Source organism: Buteo buteo, chromosome 25, assembly GCF_964188355.1.
Source record: "Buteo buteo chromosome 25, bButBut1.hap1.1, whole genome shotgun sequence".
Lineage (NCBI taxonomy): Eukaryota > Metazoa > Chordata > Aves > Accipitriformes > Accipitridae > Buteo > Buteo buteo.
The window spans coordinates 20,263,412-20,281,430 of NC_134195.1; the positions used below are offsets into that span (position 1 = coordinate 20,263,412).

Genomic DNA, 18,019 nt, shown 5'->3' on the forward strand with positions numbered 1-18,019 from the left:
AACCAACACAAAAGAGATCCTTTGAAATCATTAGCATGACACTCCAGGAACGACAGACTTCTTGTACTTGGGTTAGTCTGCCTTGAGTGAGAGCCTTCATGGTACCTAAACTACAGTAATTTGGAGAGCAGCACAGAATGACTGGATTAGTAGCTGATGAGCTGTTGCAAAAATAGGACTCTGCATCCCCTGCTGCACCACTAGCTCCACTGTCAGGCAATCCTAAACTTCTGTCCTTCCCTACCCCTGTGGAGCAGCTCTCTGTTTGAAAAATCACTTACCTTCCACAAGAGATTGTTGTGGGTTTCCTGGAGTTAGACTTTTGGCAAAATTCAAAGTAGGCTTTGAGTTGATTCTGCTGTGAGATGTAATCCACAGACACAGGCAAATGACATGACCAGAATGAGAAGGGGAGTGATCTACCATAGGACTGTAAGACTATTAGTTTACAATTTGGCTGTTTAAGTACGTTTGCTTAATCTCATGTCATTAAGAGAGCAAAATCCTGTCCCCTTTTAATACTAAACATTATATTTGACTAAGGTAAAATCTCATTAAAATTTGAGAGAAGAAACATTGTGTTATATTTTCTGGAGCTCAAACAACTGTGCTAATATTTGCTTTCTCAGTTCATGTGAAGAACTGGGCACGGTCTGCTTCAGGGGTCCCATGCATCCCCCAAGCAAGCGTGCAACAAATGGTTGACTTGCATTTGTGTATCAGGACCTGCTTATAGTGTTAGGTTAGGAAACAGGCCACACATCTAACTTATGTTCAGAAAACAAGATAAAAATGTGCAAAAAGCATTTATGAAAGTAATTTCGTGTTCTAGGAAAGTTTACATGCATTGAAGTCAAGTTTCATTTGGAGCGTCAGATGGGATACTATTTAATCCAGATGTACATTCCTAGCCTGCTGATTGTCATTTTGTCCTGGGTTTCTTTCTGGATCAACATGGATGCTGCTCCAGCTAGAGTCGCACTGGGTATCACTACAGTTTTGACAATGACCACGCAAAGCTCAGGATCAAGAGCTTCCCTCCCAAAAGTAAGGAAATAATTTTGTGCCACCGATTTGTTATTAAGAAATATTTGTATTACTTTTTGAAGTTTCTGAAAGATCTGTATAAACATGCATCTGATAAGGATACATGAGAGCGGTAACAGTGTGATGTTAAACTGTTGCAATACCCTTGCATTTGGTTTAAGGCAGGTTTCTGCTGGTTTGTGGCATGGCTGGAGGGTTTTACTGTATGGATTTTTAATGAGTTTCTACTAGTTTTGACACTTAGTTTTCAGCATCTAGAAGCCAGATTTTCTGAGTTATGTAGGTACCTGACTGGATTTCTGAGAGCACTTTCATGAAAATTGGACATTCTGTCTGACTGGGGACTTTAAAAACTCTGTCTGGTCTTTTCTGGACTGTTAGAGTCTCAAATATCTTCACGTTTCTAGATATGGCAATTAGTCCAATGGATATGTAAATATACATAAATATATATATTTAGGTGTAAAATACGTATATGCAACACGTATGCACCTAGAAGTTTTCTCTGGAGGATCTTTTCAGTGAGGAACTGCTGATGTCTTTGCTTCATGGTGAAATCTGTCCATGTTGTCATTCAAGTGTTGTCTGCAGACATTCATCCTGTCTATGCACAAAAATATCCTCTTATTCAAATTTTGTGGTCTTTTAAATCCAGGCCAGATGCTGTAGATGGGCTTACAGATTACAGACTGAATTCTTTAGTTTAGTCAGGCTGGCAGCTCTTTTCAGCATAGACACAGCCTGAATGCTGATAGCATTCCCAGAAGAATTTCATGTGCATGCTCAGGTTTTGTACAATTTTCTGGAAGAGAGCTCAGAGGTATGTCAGTTTACAATAGTCTAAGGAGTCACGAGATATATTCCCTGAAGAGTCCTCTTTACAGCAATCCAGCATCACAAGGATCGGGATCATAGCAGCAATGAAAAGCACAAATTCTGAGTGTTTGTATAGATCACGATCCATTCCATAAAGCATGTTGTATTTTGTTCTTCTTTACCCTCAGTATCACATTTAGTCTCATTCCAAATGCTGTAATTTGTTCAAGTGGAGTATAGATAGGGCAACTTCAAAAACTGCACAGATTGCGTTACTCTTGTGTTGGGATGAGAAAGTATCACTTAAAAATCTGGTGACTACAACAGTTGGTTCAGCTTCACTTGTTCACTTGGAGATATGTATAATTTTCCATGCAAACTGAAAGCCTTTCATATGTTAACTCAAAATTTCAAATGGATAATTTCTTAAACATTTGGTTAGACAATTCAGTCAATATTACCAATTGAACACTCTGAAAAGAAAGTCAACGAAGAGATAATCTTGGCAAGGAGAGTACAGGGTCTGTAGATAGCAAGTTTGGAGTCACTGAAGGCTGTGTCTAGATGGTACAACACAACTCCATGTGATATATTCCAATTTCTTCCAAATTAACTGGTCTGAGATTTAGAGACGGTACAATCACTGTAGTGGAGATTTCCACCCACATTTCCAACTGGGCACACATACCCTGCCAAGAAGCTCTGCAGTGTTAGCATGCCCCAAATGCTAATGCTTTAGAAAGACTTTTCGTCATACACCTTTGATCCAGCTAAAATGTTTCTCCCTTTTGTATTCTACCTTGTTTGAGTAGAAAAGTATTTGCTGCGTAATTTTCTGGGCTTCTGCTGAGTGGAAGAAATGGGAAGATCCAGAATATGTTGGCTGTGGCTATTTGATTATCGGAGAGGTTCTTCTCCAGCATCAGGATTAAATACATTTATCTCAGCAGCTGCCAGAGAATGGTGATGCTCTGACCCTACTCCATCTTCTTTTCTGCTATGTTTGTTTGCCAGAAGATAGGTACTAAGGAAAAGTACCTCACCAGAGAGCCCAGCACACTTATTTCAGTCAGACTACACCTGGTTGTTGCAATTTCACGGTGTAATTCAGCTGACCTGTACTTTACAGCTTTGGTCTCTATATATGTGAGTTAATCCTCATGGGGGCTTTTGAAGGTGTGCCAGTTGACTTAAAAATGTGGTTCTAAGTAAATCCTAGCACACCTGCCAGCTGACTCCCACCTCGGATGACTCAAGTGCCTGAAGAAACACAGGACTGATGAAAACAAAAGTGCTTCAAAACAGGCTTTGTGTGCACATGTAGCTGTATAGCCATATATCACCATAGAGGTCTCATATCACCAATATCTGATTCCTTACACAAAGAAGCAAGCTTTTCTTGCTGTTGCTGGCACCTAGCTATTTTAAAAACTCATCTGTAACTTAATACCAAAATTGTATCTCTTAATAAAATCTGTCCAGCTGAAATGCATTTAGAAATAAAAATATGAAAAGAATTGAATCAAATCAGTGTTAAATCTGAAGTCCCAAAATAGCTCTTTAAAAGTAATGTTTTTTTTAAGTTCTGTCTACATATTGCCAAGACACAGGAATTTAGGCTGTCAATAAAACATCCATTTAAAAATTGCTCCAAGCATGAATATCTAACAGAATAAGACATGACAGGAGGGTTATTTTTGCAAGAGTACTGAAAAAAAGATGCAACTCTCCTTTGTGAAAGCAGCCTAGATTTGAATACAAGAGTTACATTTTTTTCCCCATCCTTCTTTCTGTCCTATTCTTATTAACACACATTTATACAACTTAAATTTACCTTTAATTTACCCACTGTCTCATGCCGAGTTTCTTCTCATTCTTCTCTATTTTAGTAGAGCTTTACCATGAAAAACAACAAAGCATCAAAATTCACCAAATGTAAAGGGAGTAATTCCTTTACCTAAAAAAGGCAAAGAAGAGTTTGGCAAAGAGCCAGTTCCTGGTTAGGTTTTTTGTCTGTTTCCAAGTTACTATCTAAATGATGAAAGTGTTACTGTTTAGAAGTAATTACCTACACATTGTTCTCAACCCTGGTATAAGATTACATGACAGAGTTCTGTTTGCTTAAAATAGCTTTTTTCCATATTAATAACTAATATTCATTTTGATACACAGATTTCATAATGGTAGGTCACAGCAACACAGACATTAGGCATTCGGTTGTTGAAAATTAAACATAACATTGAGACTGCTGAAAAGAAAAGAAAATAAAAGAAAAATTAATTCCAGCTGAGGCTCATGTTTGCTGCACATAAGAGAAACATCTAGAAAGACTCTTCCAAATGAAATATAATTATATTTCTTTAGTAAATGTTGTAGTATTTCTGTGGAATTATTATCTTTGAAGTATTTTGAAATTCAGGCTAAGAATACAGGGTCAAATTACAATATCAGCAACATAGTAATAAAGAAATCACTGTGCATTTTTTTCGCCTTATTCTTCTACAAATTAGATTTCTTTGTTACAAAACGTAAGAATAAACCATGAGAGAGTTTACATCCCAACAAAGCTACTGTTCCAGGAAGGGAGACCTGCAGTGCCTGTTTCAGAAAGCAGAAAGGTTCTATTCCTCTACAGTTTTAGCATAAGCTGAGCAATACCATGTCCTGCTTCCTTCATGGACATGAAATAATGATTTTCTGTATAGGGAATATCTGCAGAGAAATATTCACCATGGTGTCAACCTCTTTTATAGTGATGAAATTATTTTGTGTTTGTTACAGAAGACTAGTGAGGGGTCCTGTAACCAGTTACCCTTACTGGCTGTGTTAGGGGGTGGTAAGGAACTCACCCAGAAAGCTGGGGTTTAATAGTCTCCCTCCAGTTTGGCTAATCCATTGCTGGTATGCCCAGGAATGGTGATCTAAAATGGCAGGTTTGCCATGATCAGTTCCCTTTCCCACATCTTCATGTATGTAAGTCTTACCCACATCTGACACTCTATGTCCGGATTCCTCTGGTCGTGTCATCATTTTCCACTTAGAAACTTTGGCTAGATAGATATATGTTTGTGCACCCAGCTACTCCAGTAGCTCTTGCCGATCGGCCAGCTGAGCAGAAATCCTGGTTGCCAGCTGGGTGATCAGCATGACCACACATCCACAATGAAACCCTCATGAAACCCTGAGCTTTCTATGCGAGTCCTGTGCATGAGCCAGGGAGCTCCCTTGCACCTAGGGTTTGCTGGACTTCATCTACGCAGAGAAACTCTACGGCACGCAAATCAGGAATCTGATGTAACCTACCGTACATCCATGCAATACTTAGCACATGCTTAGAAACAACACCTTCTGGAAGTATCAGACCCACGGCACAAAAATGGCAGTATGTATTCATCAAAATACGGGCTAAGGAACTTCTGGGCATCATAAGGGACACAGAGACATAGAATATGCCTTTACATATTTTATGGTCCCAGCTGTGTATAAGCTGGGGGAGGAAAGGGGAGGATATCAGGGTACAATAGTGCAGAATTATTGAGAAGTGTTAGAAAACAGTTCTTTCAGAGCATTGAATAACCATTCTCTTGCTATTCTATTTATTTTTAAACAGCTTCCCTTTTGTTGAACCAACAGAATCAAAAGTTTTAAAGAATTTTTAAAGGAGGCATTTGAAAGAATGAGTTCTCTACTGTGCTAGTAATTGGGTATTTTTCAAATTGCTTTCTTCTTAAAACCTTACATAAACCAAACCTTAGCAACAACAGTCCAAGAAAATGAATTACTTTTAATGCCATAAAGCAAAACATTTGAGGATAGTTTAAGTCAAGTAAGTGATAGCAACTGCATTTTACACAGTCGCATAGCATTCATATTGTGTTATTTTAATGCAGAGTGCTTAATGAATGCATGTTCCTTCCCCAGGGAGCAATCTGTGCAGAAAAAAAGTCTCATTCAAAGCTTACTGAAACCTCTGGGAGTCCTTCCATTCACTTCATTTTGCTTTGGATCACTAAATGCATTACCAAATGCAATAAAAGCATTATATTCTAATCGGTGCAGAGACTTGCAAAACCAAAGTCAATGAAGTCTATCCCCTTTGGCAGTAAATGACTGCTTTTATATGTCGTCCACTATCCCCAGCATATTTGGAGACTTTTCAAGATTCTTGGGCTGCTGGTGGACCGGTCTGAGAAAGTAATCTCTCCTTTTTTGAATGCCAAAAGTTATCAAGTAAAGAAGCTCTAAGAATACAGCACATTTTTTATTTTGAATTAAGGTTAAAATGATGCCATAATAAAATTTAAAAAAAAAAAGAAGAAATGAGGAGAAATAACAATAAACAAAAAGGAATAGATGCTGTTATCAGAGATGATATTATTCTGTGTTCATTTGTTTTCATAGTAGAGCACTTAAGGTGATAGCTTACCCTTTCATGTAACAAAACAGAGAGATGATACATTTTGGTGCAGCATTATGGTAAAAAAAGCAATAATGAAGTAACTTGAAATGGAAGCAATTTTTTGACTGATTACTTTTACTCTAGTCTCAGGATCTGAAGAGGAAATATAGGGGTAATTCAGCGATCATGAGATATGTTAATTGGCACTTGGCTTGTATGAGTGTCTGAGCATTTCACACACTGCTTAAATAATTAAGCCAACCCTGTTTTTATTAGATGTTTACACATTCCTGTTGGAGACCTAATGGCCCTAAAACATTACCTTGATATTTAATATGCCTGCCCTATGTCACATAATTACATATTCTGATAGGGGAACTGCAAACAAATTTCCACTTCTAAAAAATTTGTTCAGGGGCTTTGAGTGGATTTAAAAAGAAAGATCCTAGTGGTTGTCAGTTTTCTTGACCATAATAAAAGTGGGCATTTCGTCCAAACTCTTGGGAAGTCAGGTTGCACTGTCAGGTAACCATGAGGATCTACTCTTCAGTCATGTGTCTACATGGAATTGTTTTAGCACTCACTTGTTTTGTTCATTTCCAATGTTCTTATATAATTTTCTTTTCCCTCCCCATTATAGTTTTAACATATAGCATATATTCCTTCTTATATCAAGAGATCATGAAGCCCACTTTAGCTCTTTTTTTTTGAGCTTGGCAAAGCTAGGTACAACCAAATCTTGTATTCAGACAAATTTTCAGTACCCATTATTATATTCCATACAATATTTGAATCTGGGTACAGAGATCTGTTCTACACTACATAACAAAGGAAATCACATTGACTGGACCTGTTTTTCAACAAAAAAAAGTTCTAGAATAAAACAAGGGTCATAAGTAAGTGAGCATGTGTTTGCTTGCTGCAACTTACTGAAGCAGTTACTTGAGTACGAACTAATTGTGACTAAATATAGAGTTCTGTGTGTAAAATAAGCAGTCCTACAAAAGACTATAAAATAAATTCCTGTTGTTTATAAACACCTGCTTATAACTTATAGTTTAAAAATGGTGCTTTCTGATTCTGCTCAACAGCTTTTTCATATTCCATTTCTTTATTCTTACTTGTTCCCTCTTTACTTATGTTTTCTCATTAATGGTTTTAAGGCAAGATATTAATGTGTTTGTGCTTGAGGGCAAGAGAGTGTTTGAACTGCAGTGGAAGATGTGGTACATGTATCAGATGATATGTGATGTACCAGAGAGAACTTTCTAGCCACTTCAAGTATCAATAGCATTGCGGCCATGTTAATACCAGCTTGAAAATATATGCTTGGCCCTGATGAAAAGAGTGTGTGGTGCCCAGAAACCTCTCTGCTCCTTCCATTTACATCAGCTGGTCTTGTAAAAGACACGTTCCCTTCTTGCAAATCTTGTACCTTTGAGATTTAGGTAGATACTTACACAGCTAGCCTATGCAGTTATAACTTCACTGGGAGCAGCAAGTATCTCTATTAAGGCCATGCTGGACGAGCTTTGGCACAGTTATACATGCTGTGATCACATATCCATTATAGGAAGAAATTTTTTTCCCCCATTGCACAACCATTTCCAGTTCTATAAAACTAAAGATCTGGGTCTGCTGCATGGGAAAGAAGACAAAAACCAGCAGGATCCATGCTTCTTGTGAGAAGAGCAGGAGGAAGAAGGATATAGATGTTAAAACAGAGCACTTGAATCTGTTGCTAGAAATTGCCACATTATTCTGTTTAGCTTGGCCACAGACATGTGGTGTCCTGGTCAGTCTTTGGGTCTTACAGTAGTTATGTGTGGATTCTAGTGAAATTCTTGCTGCCCTTCATTCTGTGCAAAGCTGACTGACGAGATACTGACTGCTATGTTGTCTGATAAAGACTAATATGTTAGGATCTATAGCAGATTCTACTCTATGAAAGTAAAAAATAAAAGATTGAGTAAATCAGTCACTTCTTCCACTGTACTAATCTAAACTTTACTTTTCTGTATAGTGAAGACAGTGGTATTTACTGTACTACAAAAACAGGAGTTGCTGCCATGCGTGACAGCTAAAAATATGCAATAAGATGTGTCTGAATACCTCTGGGATGTGGTTTGAGTACTCCTGGCACTTCCTCAGCAGGTTTTATAATGCAGTCATCTGGGAGGGCTGGCATTCAGTGGAGCCTATTTCAAGCATCAGAGAAGAGTTGAAGTTATTGTGCACACCAGTCTGCCGGTTGTTTCATAACACTGGCAGGGTACTGGGGCTCTCCAGCTTCATTGCTGCACCCTCCAGGACCTTCTGGCAGCTTTTAGCAGCTCTCTGAGGAATGCACCGTGCCGCTCTTTCACACACATACACACTGCAAACCTGCTCTGAAGCAATGACATACACTGTTGTGGCTCATTCATTTCAAATAATTGCAAGCCTTGACTCTATTAGATCATCTAGGAGTATTACTTATGAATATCCTCTGTTAATATTTCATTTCAAATAATGTTGATGGGACCTCCTGGAGCCTGGGAAAAACACTTTCATTTGCAGTGTACCTTAAGGCTGCCTGCCGTCTTTCAGTCTGAACACCAGTGCACACTGCGCGTGGCTGTTAAGGCGGCTGGGCCATTGACATCTTACACCCCAAAAGTTGACTTGAAGTTACAGTGCAACTATTCGAGTTCTGTTCTTGAATGACAGGTCTTTTTTTCCTTTGGGAAACGTTTCTGTGGGGAAAAAAAAAATCATTATATTGATGCCTGGAAGTATTAACCCTTTCCTCCCCTCTCCCTCTCCCCCCCAAAGAAAATAGAGAGAGGCAATTTACTTCTTTTCATGGATGCATCAAACAAACTTCTGGAGGATGAGGAACTAAATGACTCGGTGTCTTGTTTTTACGTATAATGTCTGTGTTACGACATGACTATGACTTTAATTGCCCCCAGTAGTGGGGCACACTATTCTTTGTTGTAGTAAAATCAGCTTTGGCAATGAAACAATTCTAAACTAGGCATTGGCAAGACAAAAATATAATTTGGTTTTAAGGCATGGAAATATAGTCATGCACTCTAGAATGTGTCATTATTTATAGATCCTAGTAGTAAAGTTTAAAAACCTGATGAAGCAGTCTCTTTTCCTCCTTATTTCTTCTTCCTAGAAGCTTGGAGTTAATTGAGATATCTTGTCTCAAGGAGAAGGGAGCATGAGAGCAAAGAGCTCTGATCCTCAGTAGATTGTATCTGGTGTTAGGCCTCCCTGCCTGTGAAAAATAGACATAGCGTGCCGTCTTTCCTTATTCTACCAAAGGTTAAGGCTCTGGAGAATTGAGCCTGAACTCTCAGTACATCTGGAGATAAACATAAGTGACTAAATCATAGCAGAAAAAGTAAGTTACAAAAAAGGGAGAACACATAGCAAATGTTCCTCAGCACATGTTTTCATAGAAAAGATAGTACTGTTATGTTATAAATAACTATCAATAATGACACTATTATAATGAGAACATAACAGTATCTGTCACATATGGGAGAAACTATTTCTATTAAAAGATGGTCTACTGAGAAACTAAAAATTAGCTTAAAGTATTTCATCAGTATAAATGATTCCATTTTTCATCTCTTTTCTGCAGAAGGGCATTTTCCTTTGTGTGCGTAATGGCAATCAAAACATTTTACTGGTAGATTTGTACTAAATATGAAGAACAGCGCTACTTTTAAAATTTATCTGTGGTCAGGAGGCACTGATGCCCACCCCTTTATAGGGCAAAACCCATTTCTTAAAAACATATCTTAATTTTCTAGGGAACTAGGCAGATGGTCACAGACAGCAATGAGAATACCACCTTCCAGTGTGCTCTGGTCATCAAAAACTGACTTCAAAAAAATGTTTAAATTTGCATGGAACTGACAAAGAAAAAATGAAAAGTTAAGAAAAGTGAAGCAGCCCAAATGTCAGGATTATAATAAAACCTCTTACAGTTAGACAGTGTGTTCTGTTGCTTTTTCTTATTCAAACAATCAAAATACTCGCTTGCTTTTTTAAGGAAGCCGTAGTTGTCTGACAGGATCTATTTTATGAATTTGTTGGCTGCATTTGCTGTCTCCTGAACCTTCTAGCAGAAACAGAATCTGCTCGGAATGAAAACAAAATCCTGTCACTGGGAATGATGTGAATTAAAGCGTTCAGATGCTCAGGCTTTACCACCACTCTTACTTCTTACCAGGGCTCCCCGAAGTCAAGGATGACAGGGTTATGCCATGAAGATAACAGTGCAGAACAATGCAGTTATGCATATATCTATCCTTGGATATGAAAAAAAAATAATAACCTTGGTTTTATGTATCTCAAAATGGCTAAAATATTACTCTAGGAAGCAATGTGGTCTTTTTTTATGTCTTGTTTTCTCTGTCCCATCTAGTGAGTGGGAAGAATAAGACATAATTATTCTCTTAATTGGTTAATTATTCTCTCTGAAGTTAGTTCATTTGTCATTCTTTGGTAATGGTGTAGTGTTGATTTTAACTGGGTAGTGTTTTCTTCTTGGTAAATAAGAAATGAGAATGTTTGTTTTTTGTTTTTTTTTAACAATTTTCCAATGCCCTGTTAGAATGGAAATAAACACTGCATTGCTCACGCTAGAAGTGTTACGTGCCAACCACACCACTGAGTATAGAGGTGACTTCTTATCTTTTTCTACATTGACTGGAACAGGAAACAGATGTTTTGCAACACGTCGAAAAAGTGTGTACTACACATGTTTCCAGGCAGGATTTGTAGCTTGGCAAATGATTTCATGGTGAATTGTTTTAAGGTAAAACTCTCGGTGAGTGCAGCTATAAGAGTTGATTAGCTTCTTGCATTAATGAGGTTTCAGTAAAAGCTTTTCCCAAATTAAAAGGCGTATCTAATTAAAAGACTGTGGATTGCCTGAATATGGGAACTGCACTTCATGGCAAGTTCATCTGGCCAGTTTCATTCATGATTTCCGTGATTAGGCTGACTTCCTCCAGATGTACTCTTAGTTAACTCTTAGTTAAGGAAAGGCAGCCTCAATAGCAGCTGTTGACCGCAGCAGAGTTCAAAAGCATCTTACCCAGCTCCTCTGTCTGCCATCTGCAAAACAGACTTTTAAAATAAATCCTTGCTAGTGCTAGCCATTGTCCTCATTATGATTTTTTTTTTTTTTTGTAATTCGTACTCTTTTGAGATGCCTTTCTGAAAGACAACTGAAAATCACCTTGAAGAGAGAATGAAAATGAATTTTCAGCTATAATATTTTCAGCTAAAACCAAATTTGCTATTTTCAGGTAAACTCAAATAAATAGTTCTTCCTATCTCCTCTTTGTCTGTTTAGTACGCATTGTATTAAATCTGTGCTCCAGCAGTGATATACATTTTAGATGAGGTCAGGCATTTTCTTTGAGGAACTGCTGTTTGTAAAAAAATGTCCCTTTGTCGAAGCTATGCAAAGGGTACTTTAGAATAATGTTCTCATTGGAAAAATTTCCCAAACCATTGCTGTTGACTTCCAAACACTGTATGATTTCTCCAAGACATCTTTTTTTTTAGTTTTTGAAACTACCCTGTTACTTGGAAATCAGAAGTTAATCAGTCTAAAAATATCTGAAAAGTTTGAAGTGATTGGAAATTATGGCAATGGTTCAATTGACGTGATTTTAAAAAATCAAATTTGTGATTTGTGACTTTTTTACTTTTTCTTTTTTATTCTAATTTAGAAGATATTTCTGAAATGTCAAAAATCCCCAGCGAAGGGAAAAACCACATCCCACTCAGATCTAACATTTACTGAGATAGTGGTAGGCACTTTTCAACTTTAAATAATAGTAAGAGTTCAGAGAAAAATTGCTCTAATTAGAACCTTAGTATAGCCACAAGATCAAGCTTTGGCACTGAAACACTCTGAGAAGAAGAGAATAAAATCAACCTGCCTCATAGTGAGCTCCAGCCATGCTCATTGTACGCAGCATATGAAGCTTCAAGTCATCGGAGCATAGTTTAATCAGTTGTTTCTATTCTGATGTGGTTTAGTCACTTCTATAAATTATAGACTTTTTTTTTAAAAGTCCAGAAGGGACAATGTGGCCTTCCAGGATAACACTGTTTTTTGCATCCAATTGCTCTTACAGTTGTGCTCTATAAATGCTCTGTATTTGGCTTAAGCATGTCATAAAAGTGTGCAGTCTTGTTTAGAAAATTAAGTTTGGAAGTTTATTTCAATACCTACCGATGCACACTCTTCAAGGGAAATGCTTTTTAGAGAGTGGGGATTCTCTGGCTTTACCCTCTAGCTGGTGTTCCTTGCTATGCATTTCTCGTCTAGCCTACAAATGCTTTCCAGACCCCGTGCCTTTTCTCATTCAGGAAATCCTGCAAAGAAATTGAGCAACCTTTTGATCTCTTTTTTAGTAAACTAAACAGATTGAGCTTCTTTTTTCTCTCACTTCTACAACGTCTTCTTCAGCCTTCAATCTTGTATCTTCCTCACTGTGCCGATATAATTTTTTAAAATATAGCAACCACAACTACGCTACCGTGGAAACTCTTAATATAGCTTTCTTCCTCCTTCTCCTCCTCCTCTGTTCTGTTTATAGGCTCTGTAGTCATATTCACCTTTTCCCCACAGCTTTGCGTAGCTGATGCTCCATCGTCGGTCTCTTTCGGTACCACTCGAGGTGGGTGGTACAGCCACCCTGCCTACAGATGTGGCCACCTCCTTGACTCCAGCAGCACAGCCCGGTACTGGGCTCTTTTCACAAGCATTTGGTTTCAAAGTGCCCCGTGATCCTAATAATACTGTTCCTGTCATTGTTTATAATTCTACCACTCTTTGTTTCTTCTGATATTTTTCTACATTTTTTCCAGGACTTTTTGTTTCTATTGATTGGTGCTCCCTTTCCTCTGGTTTTACCTGGTTTTAAAATATTTCCTTTTTAGCTTTTTTTCAATAGTAATGCCTATTTCTACTTCACCTGTTATGCCATAAAGGGTATTTAAAAACCAAATTTGGCCAGTTTGATGGCTGTGGAATTGCAGTTATTAAAATCTTTAACTCTTGCATGGTTGTAACATACTTAATGCTAGTAAATAAGAAAATGTTTGTGACAGCCTGTGCTTGTGCCATGTAAACTAGGACATGTTACTGCTTTCTGAAAAGCCAGCTGTGCTGGTTCTGGCTGGGATAGAGTTCATTTTCTTCATAGTAGCCAGTATGGAGACAGATAAGCAGCTGACAGTTTGGGTGTATGGGTGAGGTGAAGTAAGAATTTGTAAGCAAGCAAGTCTTTCTAGCACCAAATAGGAAAAATGTGGATTAAGATGGGACGTAAAAGAGAAATTTATGAGTTTCATTAATTACGAGACAACAGAGTTCCAGTGGCAATATTAGCCTGAGAGGAGAAAAAACTCTTCATAAGCAAAGCCGGATAGGCAATCATTTCTAATATCAATTAAAGTGAATAAATACAGTGTTAAAAATAGTAAAAATTTTAAAAATGTAGATTTTCTTTTGGATTTGAGGAACAGCAATGATGTAAAGAGTTACTTTTCTGTCCATGCAAGATTAAAAATGCATAGGAAAGAAAAAACCACTTAATGTATGGGGGCAGAGGAGGAAAAGAAAGGAGGAACTAAATAACACCACCCTTAATAGTTATTGCTTAAAATCAGCTATTGATGTACATGCACTGAAAATACTTATATGTAGCTGTATGAGAAAAATATGAATAGAGGATTATTTTTCAGCTGTGGTTTGTAATAATAGGTTGGGGAAAGAGTAAAATATCCCATAATGGAAGGAAATTGTGTCCCATTTGCATTTGCATTTCTAAGTTTTCCAGAGAAAGCCAGAGCAATTCTTTCTACTTAGATGAATGATGGCTACTTTATTATATGCATCTGTATTTCACAACTGATTTTAAATCAGAAAGTAAATATTGGACTTGTAAACCTGCAGTGAGATCCAACTGTCAAAACTGAGGTGGCTGAAAGTTGTTTTAGACTGCCTTTCTAGTCAACAGAGAGAAGGAGGCACCTCCACTGCCAAATTCTTCTGATACTCAGACAGGGATGCCGGGTAGGTCAGATGAACTCTTTGTTTCAAGTGCCAACAAGGGAAGCCACGGTGACCAGTCTGAAAGTCAGATGTCTGAAGTGGTGTGAGGTTAATCCAATCTCAAACACACAACGTGAAAAATAGTAAAATGTGCATCATAATACAGAAATATTCAAAACATTAAGCTCTATTTTTTTTTCCAGACAAGTGGCTATATAAGAATCTTCTTACTTACATCTACTATTTGTGTGTGATTAAGGCCAAACCTGTTGTATTTAGGAAAAGAAATGAATTTTTTCCTCCTCATTCTTTTTCATGTGCAGTGCTAACATGGATTAGAGTGAATGAATTGTGGATGAGGTGGTATCCAAACCCATGTTTCATTACAGTCTGTTACACATCTGTTAAACTTTAAGACAAATAGGTTACAGGAGATGACTCTCAGGCCCTGTATAGAGCCAGTGGGGCTGCCCACAGGGCATAATTGAGCCTCCAGCACCAGTTTTACAGGCAAAGATCTGCACAATCACAAGGACTCAGTTTGACTCTTAGAGCTGTAAATTAGAAAAGAAAATTGAATATATACAAAGTAGAAATAATTGAAACAATAGATATGTAACTTCACAGTGGATTAAAAAAATAAAATCTCAGCATAAACTGGCACACGGTTTTGTGCATTCTAGGAGGAAATCAGACAAAAGGGCTTATATTAGTTAGTAATTTCTTCAATGCAAGTATTTCTAGGTAAAAATTATTTAAGCATTTCAAGAATGGATTGTTATCAACTAATCTTATCAAATCCTCCTGTGTATAAAATGGTCACACTGCATACTGACTGGAGCCAATATTGGTTTTCTTACAACATTTTGAGTGCTATACCAGTGACATTTTTTCATTTATGCATAGGTCTGCCATGCATAGAGCATTTATATAATGCTCCTTCCTCTATGAGACCTCCGGGTTGCATTTATTCACATAGTGGATTTTCAGGACTTTGCGGATGTCACTGTGATTCTGCATGTTTGAAGGAGGAAGAAGCAAATGCAAGGCATACACCAGTCTCTGACTCAGGAGGTATCTCTCCTTCTGTGCAGAAGACCAATGCTCAAATCTAGTATATAATGTCAGAGCTTCTTACTCACTGGGGTCATATTTTATTAGCTATTTTTTGTGTAAATGCATTTAGAGTTCAGTGCGTGAACAAGGCTACAAGTGTGTCTCAGAATCTAATATAAAGTATTTAATTGAGTCCTTTGCTTTAGTGTGTCCAACAGGCTACGTGGGGAGATTCTAAAACCTTACAGAACATAAAAGGCTGAGCTATCCTGGATAAATTCTGCAGTATTATCAGACCTGTGGATCTCTCATATGCATGGAGCAAGCACACACCATACAACTGAGATCTGCTTTTCAGACAGGAGGCTAAATCTTCAGTTCCTTTAAACTGACACAAATCCTCTGGCTAATCTACCAACTGGAGACCTTGTTTGAGTACATTTACTTTTTAGTGGGAGAATTTTATTTTTTCTAATTACATCAATATTCTGTACATAAGTATCTTCTTTTAATGGAAAATTTAGGGATTTTTTTCTTCAGGTGATTCAAAATAAAAACATCCAAGAAAACCTGGAAGTGTTTCCATTTGGATACACTATTGCAATTGCTTCAGGCAAGTTGGGAATCACTTGTGTGATAGTCCCCTTTCTTCTGCATCCTTCCCTGATATTTCAGATGCTTTATTGCCTTCTATAAGGCGCTACCAGCTCTTTCCAGGAGAGTGCATCACCAGACATGTAGCCTGAGCTGAAAGAAAAACCCAGAGATCCCAGGAGAACAAAGAGCTAAACCATACCCCAGCAAATATGTGGTAGCCCTTCCTTATTGAATGATTCTTGTTTTTTTCCAAATTTGAAAGCTGACACTTGTGTCTTGTTCTGTGTGCTCTTGCTAGTTCCAGTTCTCCGTTAGAGGGAAGCTGCTGTTAATATTTCAACACTGTTCACATAATCGCTTATGTGATTTATCACCTCCTTATGTTGTTGTCTCTTGGTCACTTCTACAATCTAGGATCCTAAAGCAACAGGAAGTTTTGCTGATTAAGGAAAAAGTTCTGTGAAACCACAACCAGTTCCCAATATGCCCATCTTGTGAAAGTGCTTGCTCTTCTTTTATTCTACTAGGTAACCTTCAGTGCAACCATTTAGATCTAAAACTAGCAGTGGTCACATGACACCTTGCTTTTCATATGCAAATATTTAAATTTTCAGATGTCATTGTTTATACATGAATTTGGTCATAAAAGCAGAATATTTTGTAATTTAGACTCTCAAAAATGGATTAAAGTGCAAGAAGTCTGTGACAAGATTAAACCAGAAGTGAAATTAAATTTTATTTAACAAATAAGCACATGCTTTGCCAACTGCAGAGAGCATTCCCCTCCTCTGAGAATTTTATCAAGGATATTGTACACGTTCAACACTTCTGCTTACCGCTACATCACAAAAAGCCTTTAACTATTTCGCCATTGTTACTAACACCCGGTAATAACAGGCAGATATAACAGTAGATAAGAGCAATGCAACTGGGATTTGAGTGTTAGAATGGAATTGGAGGAAAGTAATTATCTTGCATCCTTTTTGCCTTTAACTGCCATTTCTGATGCTATGAGCTTGGCTGAAAATCTGCAAATTGGTGGTTTCATACAAAACCAAAGCTGCACTGGAAAAAAAGGCACAGAGCAACCTGTCCTTGTACTGTTCATGTCACTTGGAGAAATGAACTTGAAGTGAACATATTTACACAAATGTTTTCAAACAGCCACACATCCTTGCCCCTCCTACCTCTCTTCCCTCCCACATAAGGACACTCCATCTGGAGTTGCCAGGATACTGTGAGAAAGGTTGTTTTTGCAGGGCTCCCAGCTGTGATCAGGTACAGAAGTGTGATTGCTTTGGAGAGGGCCTCTCTTTGCGGGGTTTTCATGCCGTGTTGGCAGGATTGGGAGATGTGCATCAGAGGCATCTCCGTTAGGGCTCTCTAGGTGAGGCACATCAATACGTGAGAATACACTGGAGCAAGTGCTTCTTGAGATCTGCTCCTTCCAGTGTGTCTTTCACATTTGTCTTAGTTAAGCTTCACTGAGCTTGAGCTTACCTGGCATTTACGGCTCTTGGAGGAGTGGCAAGAAGCTGCTGGCATCAACTACTCTTCACCATCCAGCAGTGCACAGAGGTCCAAGTGATGCTCTGGACTCATATCCGTGTAGCCAAGCACCCAAGTCGTCTGTTGAAGAATATGGATTTTGACTTACTGGGGGATTTTTTTAGCACAATCTTATTTTTTTATTTCCTAGAGACAGGATGATGTTTTATGATCCCAGGATAACTAGCAGACTGAAGCACAAAACTAGGAAATTGAGATCTCTGAGTCTGATTAAAGCCAAGTCTGATTTTAACTCTAAGTAGGGTAAACTAAACCTTAACTCCACTGACTAAATATAAATGACTCAAATAGGTGAGCTGAATTACTGCTTATTGTAGAAATAACAGGTCAGATGTAGAGCTGTAAAGATGCTGAAGTTCGATGAAATGACACCCCTGCCTTCATATGTACCTGTTGCTAGTGCAGTAACTACTGTTTTACTGGCTATTTATGAGCTTGTCCTTCCACAGTGTCTT

At 37.9% G+C, this 18,019-nt stretch overlaps 1 protein-coding gene across 2 annotated transcripts in view; it reads left to right on the forward strand.

Moving 5' to 3' along the window:
* The window catches only part of GLRA2 (glycine receptor alpha 2), a 132,298-nt gene that overhangs the window by 49,099 nt on the left and 65,180 nt on the right, over positions 1-18,019 (forward strand). For both annotated transcript variants that reach the window (XM_075057249.1, XM_075057250.1), the window contains exon 7: positions 833-1,047. In XM_075057249.1, coding sequence (XP_074913350.1) covers positions 833-1,047 — 215 coding nt within the window. The remainder of the gene's footprint in view (positions 1-832; positions 1,048-18,019) is intronic.